Raw genomic sequence first — 18,847 nt, 5'->3', positions numbered from 1 at the left:
AAGGAATTCCTCACGGAATCCCGAAGGAATTCCTCACGGACTCCCGAAGGAATTCCTTACAGAATCCCGAAGGAAATCCTCACGGAATACCGACAGAATTCCTGACGAAATCCCGGAGGGAATTCCTGACGAAATCTTGGAGGGAATTCCTGACGGAATCCCGGTGGGAATTTCTGACGGAATCCCGGAGAGAATTTCTGATGGAAAGTTCAAGGCTAGATATGTTGTTGTATCAAGTGTTTAAAATGTTGTAAATTGAAACTTTTGTTTAGAATAAGTATATTCAATTAGACATAATAAGTCCGTTGAATTAAATAAAGAATAAAGAAAGAAGAGGAATTCCACGGAGTCATGTCAGTCGATCCTGAGCGACCATTTCAAAAATATCTGAAACTTTGCACAGTTTTTCAATTTCATCTAAATCGCCATTTTTCGATATTAAACCTTCATATTCACTCACGACTAACTTTTCAAAAGGGTGTATGCGAAAATAGTTCAAAAATATTCTAAAAGCTGTACAGCAAAAACGGATTGTTCGATTGTTATGAATTTTTCAGCAAAGTTAGATAACTAAATGATGATTCCTTAGAAAATATACACTGTAAAAAAATTATTTTTTTACTTTAAAAAAATATGATCTTTGTCACAAAAACTCAAATATCTCAAAACCCTATCTTTTTACCAACGTCAATTTTTTAGGGGAAATGGCCCATTATATCAGCTATCTACCATAAAATTTTGGTGATGGTAAACTGATAAACAAAAAAGTTATGACATTTCAAACATTTCACCATTTTTACATTTAGTAACAAAAAAAAATTTTTTTCTGTGTAAATTATTTCGAGAATTATATTTTGATGTTGATTTTATTGTAAAGGCTACCGCCTGAATTAAACAAATTGTTTTCATGATATTTTTGTTTGATTATTCATAATTGCTGTAGTATCTATTTGAAACTTAGACGCGATCCAGTGTTGTGATCAAAAACATTGAGAGTGTCATACTTTTTATTGTACGTGACTGGTGAAAAAATCCCTTGATAGTGTTGAAAAGCTGTTGATTATAAGAAAAATGGAATTAAACTTATTTTTAAGAGAAAAGCTGTATAATAAAAGTTTTATATACGCGTATACGTCTAGTTTATCTAAAAAAAAAAATTACCTCTTAAAGAACAGACTTTATGATCGGAAGAATGTGAGTAACTTCAACAACAACAAATGCATGAGAGGTACATACCATAGACAAACAGACGAAACGCCTAGAACAATTTTCGTGAAAATCCATCGCCCAGTTCACACTAACACCACCTGGTGGAAATGTTTCACGAAACACTGCGTTGTGCAATATCGTCATCAGAAGGCGCTGGTGTGAAACGTCAAACGCACGATGGGCGCTCTTCTGGTTATGAAAGCCACAACCAAGATTCAAAATGATCGTTAAAGGCGTGGTCAATGAAAATTTCGTCAGTGTTACGTTTGTGTGTCTGTATACATACCATGACAATGCTCACGAAAAAGCAAAGAAATACTTCGCTATGGATATTAAATTAATCATTAGTAATTTTTTTCTTTAGTCAAGCAAACAACACCAAACTAGTCAGTTAAAACTAATAAGTGATTTTGTTTATTATAATCTAACGAACAACATGAACAGTCGCTTTCTCAAAGGTCTTCAACTCAACGCTCTCTTGTAGACCGTTTGATGAAAAAAAAATGTTCAAAAGAGTTACGAAATCTCACCGAAAGCACCATAGATAAACTGAAAGAGACTCGTTATGCCCAAATGCCCACATTGAATACAAATTTACTTGCACGTCCTGCCGTCTAGACTTTGACAAACGAGCCATCTGTATATCATCGGTAAAGCAGGGCGCAGGAAGTTCTAAAACGACAACAACTGAGAAATTGCCAAAGTGCTAAGTGCAGAGAGTCATGCCACCGCACCATCAGCGACATCTGTTTAAACAATTTAATCACGCCCCTTTTCAAAAATGTTTTGGAATATTCTTCAACATCTATACCCATTTCAATATTTTTAACGTTGCAAACACGCTCAACATTCATCATTCAGAAGAGGGAAAACACTTGTCCTCAAATGTAACAGCAAATTAATGAATAAGGTACACCGGGGCAAGTTGAAACGGGTGGGGCAAGATGAAACAGCGGGTTAACATGATGTTTTCTAATGATAATAAATAGTTTGATCGCCGTAACGCATAGTTTTTGATTCAAACAATCTTTTAACGAAAGATAAATTACAAAATTGTATTGAAATCTGTTTCAAAACTTCGTGTTTCATCTTGCCCCACCCATTTCAACTTGCTCCGGTGTACCTTAAACGACTAATGCGCGGAGGGCGTGATAAAATCGGAACATTACTGTACATATAATATACATAATACATAATAAAAACAGCTTGTTTTACTCACGCACGACCATTAACAATAAAATCAGCATCAAACTGCGATTTCCGGCCGAAATAATTTACACTTAAAAAAAATATTACTAAATGTGATAATTGTGAAATGTTTTAATTGTCATAACTTTTTTGTTTATTAGTTCATCATCACCAAATTTTTATGGTAGATTGTTAATACAATGGACCGTTTTCCCTAAAAAATTACGTTGGTAAAAAGATAGAGTTTTGAGATATTTGAGTTTTTGTGACAAAAATGATATTTTTTAAGATTAAAAAAGATTATTTTTTTTCACAGTGTATATTTTCTTAGGAATCACCATTTAGTTATCTAACTTTGCTTAACAATAAAATCAGCATCAAACTGCGATTTCTGACCGAAATAATTTACACAGAAAAAAAATATTTACCAAATGTGAAAATTGTGAAATGTTTGAAATGTTATAACTTTTTTGTTTATTAGTTTACCATCACCAAATTTTTATGGTAGATTGCTAATATAATGGACCGTCTTCGCTAAAAAAATTACGTTGGTAAAAAGATAGGGTTTTGAGATATTTGAGTTTTTGTGGCAAAAATGATATTTTTTAATGTTAAAAAAGATTTTTTTTCACAGTGTATATTTTCTTAGGAATCACCATTTAGTTATCTAACTTTGCTGAAAAATTCATAGCAATCGAACGAACCATTTTGGCTGTGCAGATTTTTGAATATTTTTGAACCATTTTCACATACACCCTTTTGAAAAGTTAGTCGTGATTCAAAATTAAAATTTGATATCGAAAAATGGCGATTTAGATGGAACTGAAAAACTGTGCAAAGTTTCAGTTCAATAGAAAATCATGAATTAAAAAATTTGCTTAATTTTGATGCTGTTGCTTGGAATCGCTCAGAATCTGGATGTGGCGTAGGTTCATCACTTCAAGTCATAGCCCATCAAATATAATGTATAGATAACAATGAATTTAAATATATTTTTTTTATAGAAGAAGTCAGTGACATCTTCAACAATCTACTAGCCATGAGGACTCACAATCCAATTGATCGACTTCAAATCAACAAAGCTTCAATCCTCACATGAACCTTCCCAATGGCTTTGGAAAGGTCAATCCGTGTGTTGTGATGGAATATTTTTCGAACGGCATCGCCGGCATACAAAAGATGTTCTCCATTCTCTCCCCCCCCTCCACTCGATCAATATCTGTCGTCCTGTGGTCCCGCTGTTGTTCCTGTCGCTTCTTTTCTAAAGCGTTCCTTGAAATGGAAACTGCAATCGCTCCTGGAAAATCTCGACAAATGGATTCCGAATTGATCCAGTTTCGTTTTGGCTTTTGATGCGCACAGACGTTATTTTGCAAAGCTCCGCAGGTAGTGAAGTTTAGTAGTGTCGCCTTCGTTAGAGGGTCGTATATATAACCACAACACAAACACAAACAAACACGCTATCAAACATGGCAGCCACAGGACAGACATCCCGCATCAACACGTTCATGGTCAACTTTTCGGAGGCCACCAAAAAACCCAAGGTCGAGGTAATCACGGATTTAATTTTTAACAAGATCAAGATCCCATCGCAACGAGTGAAGTCGTTTCAATTCAACGGATCGCGTGGAGTAACATATGTCGAGTGTGATAGTCTGGAGTACGCACTAGAAATAGTTGAGAATCATGACAGGAAACACGAGGTGGTGTATGATAATGTCAAGGCCGTTGCTCCTCTCCTCATGGATGATGGTGCTACGGTGGTCAGATTACATGATCTGCCCCCACAGATGGATAACGAATACATAAAAAGCGAAATGACGAAATACGGAGAGGTACTGTCGATTAAGAGTGAAGTTTGGGAGGCACCAGAGCAGTTGAAAGGAATTCCGAGTGGAGTCAGAAAGTTGCGGATTCGGTTGATTACCTCGATTCCATCCTACATTTTCATGGCTGGCCATTCAACTCTCGTCACGTACAAAAACCAGCAAATCACGTGTAGACATTGTGGTCGACAGGTGCACTACGGTGCAAAATGTGCAGAAGCGGTGCAAATCATCAGTGCTCAGCGAAGCGTCAATACTCGTCTTCAGAGAGGTGCGTCAGGGTATGCGGATGTACTCCAGGGACAAGGTCAGGCTCAAAAGAAACGAGCCGCATCAGATGACTGGGTTGGACCGAACATGGTTAACCTCAACGCCTTAAACAAGAAATGGACTCAACGACCGACCATCACTACCACTGAACAGCAATCCACACCCTTGGCTGAAAACGTTCCCCAAGGAAAACCAGAAGAAGATTTCACGATTCCCAACAAAACAGCTCGTGTTTCCAACATCATCGGTGGTAGTGATGAAGTGGTTAACGCAAACGAAGGTACGTCTGGCAACACCAACATCAACCAGTTTGATGTATTGATGTCCGAAGACGACGATAAATCGCCATACCGTAGTGACTGCTCATTGGCATCGGATTCATCAAAAGCAGAAAAGATAAAAACCCGAACACAAAGGAGTAAGAAAGCATGAACACTAACACCACTAACCCTTCAAATAATCAAATTATATCATACTACGTTGCCACGATCAACGTAAACAACATTTCAAACAAAAACAAGCTTAATTCGTTGAAGACATTCGTTAATCGGATGGAATTGGATGTAGTTTTGTTTCAAGAGGTAGAAAGTGAAAACATCGATCTGTACGGTTTTGAAATTGTATATAATATCAATCATGAAAAACGGGGAACTGCTATAGCTTATAAGGCTCATTTCCAATGTACAGACATTGAACGTAGCATCGATTCCAGAGTGATAAAGATCAAATTAAATAACAACGTCGTCATTTGTAACATTTATGCCCCATCTGGTTCAAACAACCGGTCAAATAGAGAATATTTTTTCAATGAAATTGTTCCATATTACCTAAGAGGTTCGAATGAATTTTTGATCTTGGGAGGCGATTTCAATTGTGTTGAAACAGCCAAAGATAGTAGTAATAGCAATACTAACAATTTCAGTCCAATGCTAAAACGATTGCGACAAGCTTTACAGTTGAAAGATGCGTGGGAAGTAAAATTCGGGAATAACCAGGAATACTCTTTCATTCGCGGAGGTTTCGGATCGAGAATCGACAGGATTTACGTTTCACATGCACTATCATTGAACGTTGTTGATGCAAAGTACCAAGTTACTTCTTTTACAGATCACAAGGTTCATATTGCAAAGATAAAATTACCTTTTCTGGGAAAACCATTTGGCAGAGGAATTTGGAATTACAAGTCTTTAGTTCTCAAAGATACGAATAACATGGAAGAATTTAAGCAAAAATGGCGTTATTGGGTATCGCAGCGACGATATTATCGAAATTGGGTGGTTTGGTGGGTGGAATACGCGAAGCCTAAAGTTGTGTCTTTCCTAAGATGGAAGTCTAGAAACATGTACAACGATTTCAATAGTAACATGGAATTTTGGTATTATGCATTACAGCGAGCTTACAATGACTATCTTACTGACCCGACTAAAATAGCAGAGATTAATCGTATTAAAGGGAAGATGCTAAAATTGCAGCATGATTTTAGCGCCTTTTTGTCAAGAAATAATGAGATTTACCTTAACGGTGAACCATTATCTATTTTCCATTTAGAGCAGAAACATCAAAAGAAAAACAAGACGCGTATAAAGTCACTAATTATTGATGGCAGGACGGAAGAAAATCAAGAGAACATTCAAACCTATGTAGTTGATCAAATTGAACGTTTATTCAAATCAGAAGTAGTTGCGACGAATGATGATTTCAGACCGGAAAGAATTATTTCAAATGAATGTTTGGAAAATGATGAACTAATGCAGGAAGTAGATGAAGACGAGGTATTTTGTGCCATTAAGAACAGTGCTTCTAAAAAATCGCCGGGAATGGATGGACTCCCAAAGGAATTTTATGTGGATTGTTGGAATATAATAAAAACTGAGATAACAGCTGTAATCAATAGTTTCCTCCAAGGCAGTATTGAAAAGAAGATGTGCGATGGGATGGTAGTGCTTATCAGGAAAGGAAATCCCGTCCACAGTATTGATGGATATCGTCCAATCACATTGTTAAATTTTGATTATAAAATTGTATCGCGGATTTTAAAACAAAGGTTGGATAGTTTGATGCCGATTTTGGTTAGCAGTAATCAGAAGTGTGCGAATCCAAGAAGAAATATTTTCGAAGCGACCTGCTCAATCCGAGATCGCATCGTTGAACTCCAGCACAAGAAAAGGAAAGCTTTATTAGTTTCATTTGATATGGAGAAGGCGTTTGATAGAGTAGAGCCAAGATTTTTGTACAACACATTGCGTAAGATGAATTTAAATGCTGGTTTTGTTAGTTTTCTAGAGAAGGTTCGAGATGTTTCTTTTTCAAAAGTTCTGATTAACGGTACACTTTCCCGTGAGGTGAAAATCGGACGTTCTGTTAGACAAGGCGATCCTTTATCGATGCACCTATTTGTTTTATACATAGAACCGCTTTTGCAGAAAATTATTCATTCTTGCTCGGATAATTTGGATTTGATTAACGTGTATGCGGATGATTTGTCTTTGATAGTGAATAATTTGAATGACTTGGAAATTGTGAAGATGCACATAGAAAATTTTGGTTTAGTATCAGGGGCTAAACTAAATGTTAGTAAATCAAAAGCTATAGTAATTGGCTTTGGTAACGCGTCGTTACCATCTGTGTCGTGGCTTAAATTTGAAGAAAAAATAAAAATATTGGGTATTTGTTTTTCTAATTCGGTTAGGACGATGACAGATGATAATTGGACAAATGTAGTCAACAGTGTTTCACAGTGTATTAGATTAAATCAAACAAGAAAGTTGAATATTATTCAAAAAACAATATTTATCAACACCTTTGCCTTATCGAAGGCCTGGTACGTTGCATCAACGATAAAAATTAGTAACAAATTTTGCGCTAAACTGAAAAGCCTTATTGGAATATTTCTGTGGCAGGGTCATGGAGTAAGAGTGGCTTTCAATCAGTTAATTTTACCCAAATATCGCGGAGGTCTGTCTTTGCTCGATCCTGAAACTAAATGTAATTCTCTCATCATAAGTACTTTTATGAAGTCGAACTATGACAATTCTTTCATAGTCAATCAGTTCGTTCATCCTAACACAAACTGTAACAGTATTCCCACAAGTTTAAATTTTGTTAAATTTCTTGCTGAAGAAATTATAAACTTACCCACTACAGTTAGAAGTAATGTTTCCTCAAAGATAATTTATGAATACTTTATTCAAAATAAACCAAATCCGGAGATTACTACCAAGTATGCTATCAAAAACTGGAATACAATTTGGCGCAACCTTTTCACTCCCAAGATAATGAGTTCAGAATCAAGATCAATATACTATTTATTGATCAATGAGAAAATTCCAAATATGGAATCATTTCACAGGCACGGTAGAGTATCTTCCAATATTTGCAGAAACTGTAACGCAACAATAGAGACACTTCCCCACATTTTCGCGGAATGCAGAATATCGAGACCATTCTGGAATTTATGCTTCGTGAAATTACAGGAAATAAATTTGAGCAAGGTGCAACACATGCATTTCAGCGATTTTCAGTTCCCTGAATTGGACACACTGTGTAGGTCAGAAAGAAACAAAATTTTGGTATTATTCAGCGAATTCGCATTGTACATGTACAGAAAACCTTTAAACAATCGATGTCTAGTAGAATTAGAAGATTTACTAACATTTTAACCAACTAACCAAACACTGAAGAATGTAATTTTAGTTATTAAGTGTTTGATAAAAAAAAAAAAAAAAAAAAAAAAAAAAAAAAAAAAAAAAAAAAATTGATCCAAATTGAAATGCACAATAAAAGAAACTGAGTTCTTCACCGAGAACGAGTGCTTTGTACAGAGTGGGCTGGGAAAAGTGTCGGCTCAGGTGGAAAACGGTTTGATAAGTGATCTTCTAATTGACATAACGTCTCAACTGGGACAAAACTTGCTTCTCAGCTTGCTTACTTGATACTTGATGGGCTACAACTCGTAGCGGTGAATCTACGCCGAATGAAGTATTCGCCTCCACTGGCCTCGGTCTTGGGCCAATCCCTTCCAGTCACCCTGAACGTTTAGAGTCCTTACTCTCTCTCTCTTCTTGGCCTGCTTCTCAGCTTAGTGTTCTATGAGCACTTCCACAGTTATTAACTGAGAGCTTCCTCTGCCAATGACCATTTTGCATGCGTATATCGTGTGGCAGGCACGAAGATACTCTATGCCCAAGGAAGTCAAGGAAATTTCCTTTTACGAAAAGATCCTGGACCGATCGGGAATCGAACCCGTCACTCTCAGCATGGTCATGCTGAATACCCGTGCGTTTACCGCCTCGGCTAAATGGGCCCTTTAGAGTTTTTAGGAGCTCCTAAAACTGCAAAAAGCCAACGCGTGCGCGGCCTTCCACGAAGCCGATGACCCCTTCCTGCTTCTCTGCTGAATATAATTTTAGCTTTTCGTTCCTTCGGCATACGAGCTACGTGTCCAGCCCACCGCACCCTGCCGTGTTGTATTCGCTTCACTATATCCATCTCTTTATATACCTGGTACAATTCGTAGTTCATGCGACGCCACCAGATGCCGTCCTCCAGTTTACCTCCGAATATTACATTCGAAGACACCAAAAGCTCTCCGATCAACTTTTTTCAACGTTAACGTTTCATGACCGTATAAAGCGACCGGAAGAATCAGAGACTTGTACAACGCGAGTTTTGTCTTCGTTTGCAGCCTGCGGGACTGCAGCTGGTTTCGCAGATAGAAAAAGGCCTGATTCGCAGCCGCAATCCGTCTTTTCACCTCGCGGGTAACATCATTATCGCACGTCACTAGAGTAAGATAAACAAATTCATACACAACTTCAAACTTCAAAACCACGGCCGGACCGACGTTGATCACCAGCAATCGTGTTCATCAGTATTCATAAAATGCCAACACTGTTTCTGTCCCACCCTGTACATGTATGCCACGTCAAAACCGGTTAGTTTCTGTCCTGAAATGTCTGTATCACTGGTTATATTGAATGAACGCACCTCTTCCATTCAAATTCGAACCAAGCATGAACGTGGGTTGAAAGATGACTGGTAGAGAGAGACAGAAACAGACAGACACAGAGATTGACTGCCGGCTACCTGATTCAATATTTCCCAAACAAATGTAGCTCATTTTTACTGAAATATATTCTCGTTCTCAGGTTCGACGGAACGGATACGAGCGGAAACCACATACAGATACACATACAGCCACACATGAATAGCAGCCCCAAGGAATCGGTCCCAGTCAGTATGGGTTACCTAGCGGTTGAGAACCATACCGGGGGAAAAAAGATTGATTGAATTTCAACCCGTTGCCTTCGACTGGTCTCTATCCATCCCCAGCCCTTCGCTAGGGTCACATCATGTGATTCAAGGATTCTGGACTTGCTTCGGAAGCGATATTTTCCGGTCTGATTTGCTGTATGGGGAATTAGGGGTGAAATGCTTTGTTTGGAAAACATAATTAGCTTCAAGTTTAACACTTTCAAATAATATGTTTCAGGTTATTACTTGGTTTTGTTAGATTGCTTACCATTCCTCTAAAGAATTGCATATTAAGATCTCTCAGGTGAACGGTAAGTTTGTTAAAGGCTTACCTGTAAAACAAATAGAAAACAGAAATAATTAGAATTTGCGGCAGATTTAAGGGAGTTGTCATTTCCAGCGATGAATGAATAACAACCCCGTATTTTTTTAGAAGTTCTTTCAAGAAATAGTATAAAAATTAACTCCAGATATTCCAGTTATTCCTCTGGAATTACTGTTGGTAAATTTCTTTAGAAAATCTTTTAACCCTGCTTTTGCATTATAGTTATTTTTGACCCAAACCATAAACTACACAAGCTAGCTGTGACGCAACAGGAAGGTTAATAGTGGCTGTTTTGTACTTATGTTTCTTATTGCTAGATAATTTTCTGAATTGTTAAATTAAAATTCAAGCTGTATAACAGTTTTATGATAGCACTCATTAATAATTTATGAGCGTCATTTTTTCTCCATATATCTCATTATTATCTTACTCACACACAATTACATACGTAGCTATAGCCGAACTAACGATAAAAATTGTAACTCTTTAGTCTTTAGTCATAATACAACCTTTGTGTGAAGCAGACCTTACCGCGAGTCAAATCCCGCTTTATCCGAAAGACCCAAGTTCCGCCATTGTTAGTTGTCGCGAAAATATCCGCCTCGTGTCTCGTTGGTGGCAAGTAGAAGGTCGCGAATTGTTCGTTTTACGTCTGCTGGTTTGCCAACACAAATTGTCGCGAGTTCATCAGTAGAAAAGTCTCTGAACAAATTTATGGTGCCGAAACCCGGGAGGAAATCCCACAAAGTGCTCTGGTGAACGACCACGTGTAGTGCCTCGTGCTTCTAGTGCTTTATCATTCGCTCCAGCCCCAGTGATCATTGTTGTCGCTGCTGTTAACCAGCTAAATACCCTTCGTTGTCGTTCTGGTGGCCGCGGGCTGTGATTGAGCCAGAGAAAATTCCCAAAGTGATCAAAAGTGATTATATCTCGAGTATCCGTCGGTCCGGCGGAGATATAGCTAACCTCAATTTGCGAGGTCGTATAGTGCGCCGTAAGGCAACCTCATTGCAGATCGGTATCGTGTGGTGATTGTGTGCGTGCAAAATGAAGAAGTCATCCCTGCGAAAAAACACTCTCCATCACAAGTCGCTGCTGCGGCGGAGAAGCAATATTCTCGGATCGGCCAGGTTAATAAAACTGTTCGATGAGCAGTACGACCCCGAAACGCAAGTGAATCAAGTGCCGTTGAGGATCGAACGCCTCGATGAACTGTGGCGAAATTTCGAAAGTGTTCAGGACGAAATTGAAGTGATAGAAAATGAGCAAGAAGATTTCGCGGAGTCGCGTCAAGAGTTCCATGATTTGTATTTCGCGTTGAAGGCTTCTCTCACAACTAAACTCCCTCGTAACAATCCGATGCCGGTTAATCAAGAACCCCGAATCGTTCAGCACGTCGCGCCGCCGCCGGTTCAACAAATCATGTCGGTCAAACTTCCGGAGTTGAAGATGCCGGAATTCGACGGCCAACCGGAGCAATGGATCGAGTTTCGCGATTTGTTCAAATCCGTAATCCACTCAAATGTGCAACTGTCGGCTGTGCAAAAACTGCACTATTTGCGCAGTAGTTTGAAGGGTGACGCGTCTCGTCTTATCGCTTCCATTGCGATTACCGCGGACAATTACGCTATCGCATGGAAAACTATTTGTGACCGGTACGAAAACACAAACTATCTCGTGAAGCAACATATGTCTGCTCTTTTCCGCGTTCCGTCAGTGCGAAAGGGTACTTCTTCAGCCTTGTCCGAATTAGCGGACGAGTTCAACCGCCATGTCGGAATTCTCGACAAGCTCGAGAATATAGATGCCCACTGGAATTCTTTCCTGGTGGAGCGCCTAAGCAGCCTACTTGACGAGAAGTCTCTCATCGAGTGGGAAACTCAGTGTAGTGAAGAAGAATCGCCTCAGTATACGGATTTGCTTGAGTTCATCCGAAAGAGATCGCGTACTCTACAAAAGTGCTCCACGTCGTGTAACTCTTCTTCGACTGTGCAAGTGAAGCCCACAAAAGCCAAATCAACCTCCTCTCACGTGGTTTCTGAGAACGTTGTGAAATGTCCGAGCTGCAAACAAGCTCACGCGTTGGTTCAGTGTGATGCGTTCATCAAGTTGAACCCGAACAATCGACTCGACTTTGCCAAAAAACATCGTTTGTGCATAAATTGTTTGAGAGGTGGCCATATGGCTAAGGACTGCCGAAGTAGTTTGTGTAGAACGTGTGGAAAGAAGCATCACAGTATGCTACATCTACCAACACCGGTGTCGAATTCGGCGGTTATCACTCCACCGAACGAAGAGCAAATGCCGAACACTAGCGTGTACAGCTATCTGTTCTACAGCAACCACTACATCTCAAGCTGAGATATCGTTTTCGGTCGCAAATGCACCACCGGTGGTGCTCACGCGTTCATTACCCCAGGCAGCCGCGCCGGTCTCGCGAAACGATTCGTCGCTTCACGCCGCGATCGACCAACCCCCCTCTCCATCGCCGGTTGTTTCGCTCGATCGCAACGAATCTGAACCAACCCCATACTGCGCCCAGCCTCCACAGCCTCTACCACCCGCCACATCGTTGACCCAAGCAAACAATACTTTTGAAAGCATTGTGTTCCTATCGACGGCTGTTGTTCGAGTTCGAGATGTGAATAACGTGTACCACTATGCACGGGCTCTATTGGACAGTGGTTCCCAATCGAACTTTGTTTCTGAATCACTGTGCCAGAAATTAGATCTCAAGCGTATACGAATCAGCCTTCCTGTTAGCGGTATCGGGCAAGCCACCGTAAACGTACACTACAAGGTGAATATCGCGCTCGCGTCACGGTTCGGCGGTTTCGAACAAGAAATAGACTGTTTGGTCCTACCGAAACTCACCGTGAGTCTTCCTAGTCGAAGTGTAGACATTTCTCGCTGGACCATTCCGCGTAACTTGCCGTTAGCTGATCCGAGGTTCAACATTTCCCACGGAGTGGATCTCATTGTTGGAGCGGAACTGTTTTTCGCTCTTCTCGAATCCCAAAGGCTAACCCTCGCTGATGGATTTCCCATTTTGCAGAAAACTGTATTATGGTATGTGGTGTCTGGCACATCCCCCGCAGAGGCGCAGAAGACGGTAGTGTGCCACGTTGCTACCGAACAAGATCTAAACGCCCAGCTGGAACGGATGTGGGAAGTCGACGATTTCGACGTCGGACGAGCGCTAACGCAGGAAGAGCAACATGTAGAAGACCACTTCATGCGCACTGTATCCCGTGACGACACAGGACGCTATGTTGTACGCCTACCGCTTAGAGAATCCAGCATCCCATTCCTTGGAGATTCCTACAAGGCTGCAGCCAATAGATTTTCGATGATGGAAAAGCGTTTTGCCAAGGACGACGAGCTGCGTGTGGAATATACGCAGTTTATGGAGGAATATCTTAGGCTGGGCCATATGGAGGAGTGTTCCCGCGTCGATGGTCCCCAGTTTTACCTCCCGCACCACGCTGTACGTCGGCCAGAAAGCACGACCACAAAAACCAGAGTCGTCTTTGACGCGAGCAGCAAATCCCATGGCCAATTGTCGCTGAACGATGTCCTTTTCACCGGCCCAACGGTACAGCCAACTTTGCTCGCCGTGGTTGTTAATTTCCGGCTTCCCAGGTACGTATTCTCCGCGGACGCCGAGAAAATGTTTCGGCAAGTGTGGGTCCACCCGGACGATCGAAGATTCCAATCTGTCGTTTGGCGTTCGGATCCGTCTCAACCGTTGAAGCACTACCACCTGAAAACGGTGACCTACGGATTGGCCAGCTCACCGTACCAAGCTGCCCGCGTCCTTAATAAGCTCGCCGAAGATGATGGAGACCAATATCCCCTGGCTGCACCAGTTGTTACAAAGCGCTTCTACGTGGATGATGCCTTTGCTGGAGGTGACATCTTAGAGGAGGTTGCGGAGACATGTCAGCAGTTACAAGAACTTCTCGCCAGAGGGGGTTTCACCCTTCGTAAGTGGTCTGCCAACGACCCTACCGTGCTACGTCACATACCCAGTGAACTGCATGGAGCAACCAGTCCAACGGAAATCGGACGTAGTATGGCCACAAAGGCACTGGGATTACAGTGGAACCCAATCACGGATAAGCTCAGTTTCCAAGTTCCCGACCTGGAAAATCTAGACATCGTCACCAAACGAGCCGTGGTATCCGAAATGTCAAGGCTCTTTGACCCCTTAGGCCTACTGGGACCGGTCGTCATCAGCGCAAGGATGTTCGTCCAAGGATTGTGGGCAAAGCGGCTCACTTGGGATGAAGAATTGTGCGAAGAAGAAAGTCTCTGGTGGCAATTGTTCAGGGAAGATCTGGCGCAACTGAAGAAAATTGCCGTTCCGCGGCACGTCATGTCCAACTATCACCGGGAATATCAGTTGCATTGCTTTTGCGATGCGTCATCGAAGGGCTACGGATGCTGTGTGTATGTAGTTGGACCCAATATGGATGGCGAAATAGAAAGCAAGCTTCTGATTGCGAAATCCCGAGTTGCTCCTCTTCGTGGCTTGTCCATACCCCGGTTGGAACTTTGTGCGGCTGTCCTTGGCAGTCAATTGGTCCACAACCTGCGAACAACAACAGATTTCGACGGATCAGCAGTGTTTTGGTCGGACAGCACTGTCGTATTGCACTGGATACAGTCGCCACCGAGTGACTGGAAAGTGTTCGTTTCTAATCGTGTTGCGGAGGTGCAACGTCTTGCTCGTGAGCTTCCCTGGAACTACGTCCCATCCGAGCTTAATCCTGCGGATCGCATATCGCGCGGGACAAATCCGAGTCAAATTATCGACGACTCACTTTGGTGGCATGGGCCACCTTTTCTAAGGCAGGAGGCTGAATCTTGGCCGGATTTCCCATCAAAACCCACGACAACTCAAGACACCGAGCTGGAGAAACGTGTCGTCGTAGCGCTAGTTACCAACCCAATCGACGATTCTATTTTCGAGCGGTATTCAGACCTGGGGAAGCTGTTGAGGACGGTGGCAATGTGTATCCGATTTGGTTCTAACTGTCGACGGCCGAAAGCAGAAAGAGTGTACGGCAATCTCACTCCACCGGAAATCGACGGAGCATTGAAAGCCATGGTACGTCTCGCTCAGGTAAGCAGTTTTTCTAAGGAAATCCATCTTCTCAAACGATCTAAACTTGATTTCGAAGCCAAATCTCCTCTAAGAAACCTGAACGTTTTCCTCGATCAGTTCGACCTTCTGCGCTTGGATGGTCTATTGAAAAATTCTCCTGGCCCATACGATTCGAAATTCCCATTGATTCTACCAGCAAATCACCGGATTAGCTTCCTGATAGCGCGCTCTCTCCACGTAAGGACGGCCCATGCAGGACCTTCATTGCTACTTGCGACTATGCGCCAAAGGTTTTGGCCGGTGCGTGGGCGTGAATTAGTTCGGAGAGTGGTCCGAAAGTGCATTACTTGTTTCCGCTGCCGCCCTACGGATTACCACCAACAAATGGCTCCACTACCAGCGGCCAGAGTCGCTCCATCCAGAGTATTCTCCAAAGCCGGGCTGGACTACTGCGGGCCATTTAGCGTTCGTCCTTTGTATGGGAGGGGGGCCAACGTTAAGATGTACGTCGCGATTTTCGTCTGCCTGGCGGTAAAAGCGGTGCATTTCGAAATCGTTCCGAGTCTCACGTCCGCCGCGTGCATTAATGCAATCAAACGGTTTGTAGCTCGACGCGGTCGGTTGATTGAGCTACATTGCGATAACGCCACAGCCTTCGTCGGGGCTGATCGCGAGTTGAAATCGTTGCGTCGTCAATATCTCGAGCAGTTCAAGACGGACGAGTGGAAGGACTATTGCCTTGATGCCGGAATATCCTTCCGCTTTATTCCTGCTCGCTCTCCACATTTTGGGGGGCTGTGGGAGGCCGGAGTAAAGTCGTTCAAATACCACTTTCACCGAATTTTCGCTGCCAATTCCTACACTTTGGACGAGTTTACTACAGCAGCGACCCACATTGAGAGCATTCTGAACTCCCGGCCTCTCACACCCCTCACTGACCATCCCGATGACCTCACCGTGCTTACGCCTGGCCACTTTTTGGTCGGGGAACCGATGTTCTCCATCCCAGAGCCGGACATGACGAAGGATCCCGTGTCGCGACTCTCTAGATTCCAGGAACTACGCCGCTCTGTCCAAAACTTCTGGAAACTTTGGTCCAGAGATTACGTCACACAGCTACATCAGCGATCGAAATGGAGGACTCCCTCGCCGAATATCCAGAAGGGAGATTTGGTCCTTCTGAAGCAGGAGGGGCTTCCGCCGTTCATGTGGAACATTGGACGGGTCGACGAAACATACACAGGTCCTGACGGTTTGGTGCGTGTAGTTCTTGTGCGCACGAACCGTGGAACGTATAAACGGGCAGTAACCGAGGTTCGAGTATTGCCAATTGACGATCCTGATGACCAACTACATTCTACGAACTAGAGCAGCTGATGATCATTGTTGAAACGGGCCGTTTCAACGGGGCCCGGAATGTTTTGTACTTATGTTTCTTATTGCTAGATAATTTTCTGAATTGTTAAATTAAAATTCAAGCTGTATAACAGTTTTATGATAGCACTCATTAATAATTTATGAGCGTCATTTTTTCTCCATATATCTCATTATTATCTTACTCACACACAATTACATACGTAGCTATAGCCGAACTAACGATAAAAATTGTAACTCTTTAGTCTTTAGTCATAATACAACCTTTGTGTGAAGCAGACCTTACCGCGAGTCAAATCCCGCTTTATCCGAAAGACCCAAGTTCCGCCATTGTTAGTTGTCGCGAAAATATCCGCCTCGTGTCTCGTTGGTGGCAAGTAGAAGGTCGCGAATTGTTCGTTTTACGTCTGCTGGTTTGCCAACACAAATTGTCGCGAGTTCATCAGTAGAAAAGTCTCTGAACAGTGGCTTCTACAATTGTGTTTTGAAAATTCATTCATGGTTCTTTCAGAATGTTTGAATCATTTTCCCATTTTTCGGTTTTTGATTTTTTTAAATAATGATGCATCATTTTTTAAAATTGGTTCCCGTACACATTCAGAGGAATGATTTGGGTATTTCCTGATTTTTTATTCTGGTTGAAAATGTTTTCCGTTGTTCAAATGTCATTTTCTTCTATATATTTTTTTAAATGGTTTTTGTAAAAACTAAAAATATTTTGCAACCAGGAAAACAATTCACGCAACGGGAACAATACAACGTATCATTCTTCCTATAAATGTGTATGAAAACTACTGTAACAGTTGGGCAACCCCGTTAAAAAGATTCGTACACTAAAGAACACGTCTGAGCAATGTGTTTTACATATAGATTTGCGCAAATTGTAAAACCCGTAGAAGTTACGTGTAGAACATATAGAGTCACCAGTTTAACATATTTATGCCGTTTCAGCGGCCAACCCAAGCCAATATTTTGAATCAACATCGTTTTGAATCGCTGAAACATTTTCGCACTCTCTCTTTTTGGCGTAACGTTTCAACTGGGACCCAGACCGCTCCTCAGCTTAGTATTTTGTGAGAACTTTCACAATTATTAACTGAGCCACTGCCAATGGTGCGGTACACAGATCAAAAAATGAGTGTAAACTTCTGTGACATATGATGCATAAGATAGGAGCGTAGGATATCACAGAAGTTTGCGATACATATCATGTAAAAATTATGAAATGTCATGTAAATTCCCAATACATATATGTCAAGCAATTCAGCATGACTCTGAGTGGTTACATGACAAATATCGCAAACTTTCATGAAATATCATGTAAATCGTCATAACACTAAGTTTACATGACTAAAATGAAGTTTACATGACGCGTAAATCTCATTATTTTTTATCTGTGTAGTTATAAAAATGCTTTATACACCAGGTAGTTAGCCCGGGAATCGATCCCGCCACCCTCCAGCATGTTTTCTTTTCTGATTACACGTGTACTATCACACACTGGCTATATGGTTAAAGACTGGTTTTCTTTATTTCCTCTGGAACAGAACAAGCAATAAACGCTGCCTGATATTACAAGTTTATAAATTTACTTCTTCTTTCTTTGTGGAGCGGACCTGGTGTGATGATTAGAACACTAGACTATCACGCCGAGGACCTGGGATCGAATCCCACTCCCGACAAACTCGCAAAATGTGAGTTCTTCCTTCGGAAGGGAAGTAAAGCGTGGGTCCCGAGATGAACTAGCCTAGGGCTAAAAATCTCGTTAATACAGAAAAAAACCCAGATTAATCCACCTAGTGGTGGTAGCGCCTTTCTCGTCGAATATGTACTCATGATCTTTCCGTCGACGTTTGCAGATCCTGAGAATACTTATACGCTTAATACGATTCATGTAAAATTTGACCATATAAAAAAAAATGCAGAAAAGGGAAATTTTCCATTCAATATTGAATCGCAATGAGAAGAGCGAGGGCTCAACCAGCCCAAATTGTGCACAGTAATTTTAGACGCAAAAGGGTATTTGAAAAACTTTATTCAGTGCTGATGCGACAAATTATAATTTTCCTATAATAAGTTGATCTATCCTTCTTTATATTAACACCGCACAGGGTCCAGTTTTGGGAAAAGCTGACAGAAACTCAATATTTGAACATGTATCTAATGGGTTACAGTATATCGAGCACTCATCTATAATGTCATGATCATTGGAAAGCTTTTTTGCAATTTGGCACTATAATACTGCATTTTATACTTCTCGTTTTAGTGTCACTACGGCCTATTTTTCCTCAC

General features: G+C 41.5%; 2 protein-coding genes across 2 annotated transcripts in view; one reads left to right on the top strand and one right to left on the bottom strand.

Annotated features, from left to right (window-relative positions):
• The window catches only part of LOC109622842 (5-hydroxytryptamine receptor-like), a 668,994-nt gene that overhangs the window by 246,245 nt on the left and 403,902 nt on the right, over positions 1-18,847 (bottom strand). The window lies entirely within an intron of this gene.
• On the top strand, positions 11,119-16,549 carry LOC134286944 (uncharacterized). Its single transcript, XM_062848656.1, has 2 exons — positions 11,119-12,427; positions 12,495-16,549. The coding sequence occupies exons 1-2, from the start codon at positions 11,119-11,121 to the stop codon at positions 16,547-16,549; spliced, it is 5,364 nt and encodes a 1,787-aa protein (XP_062704640.1).

The sequence above is a fragment of the Aedes albopictus genome, chromosome 2, assembly GCF_035046485.1.
Source record: "Aedes albopictus strain Foshan chromosome 2, AalbF5, whole genome shotgun sequence".
NCBI lineage: Eukaryota > Metazoa > Arthropoda > Insecta > Diptera > Culicidae > Aedes > Aedes albopictus.
Note: the sequence above shows the minus strand (reverse complement) of the source record. Positions and strands in the feature narration are given on the sequence as shown.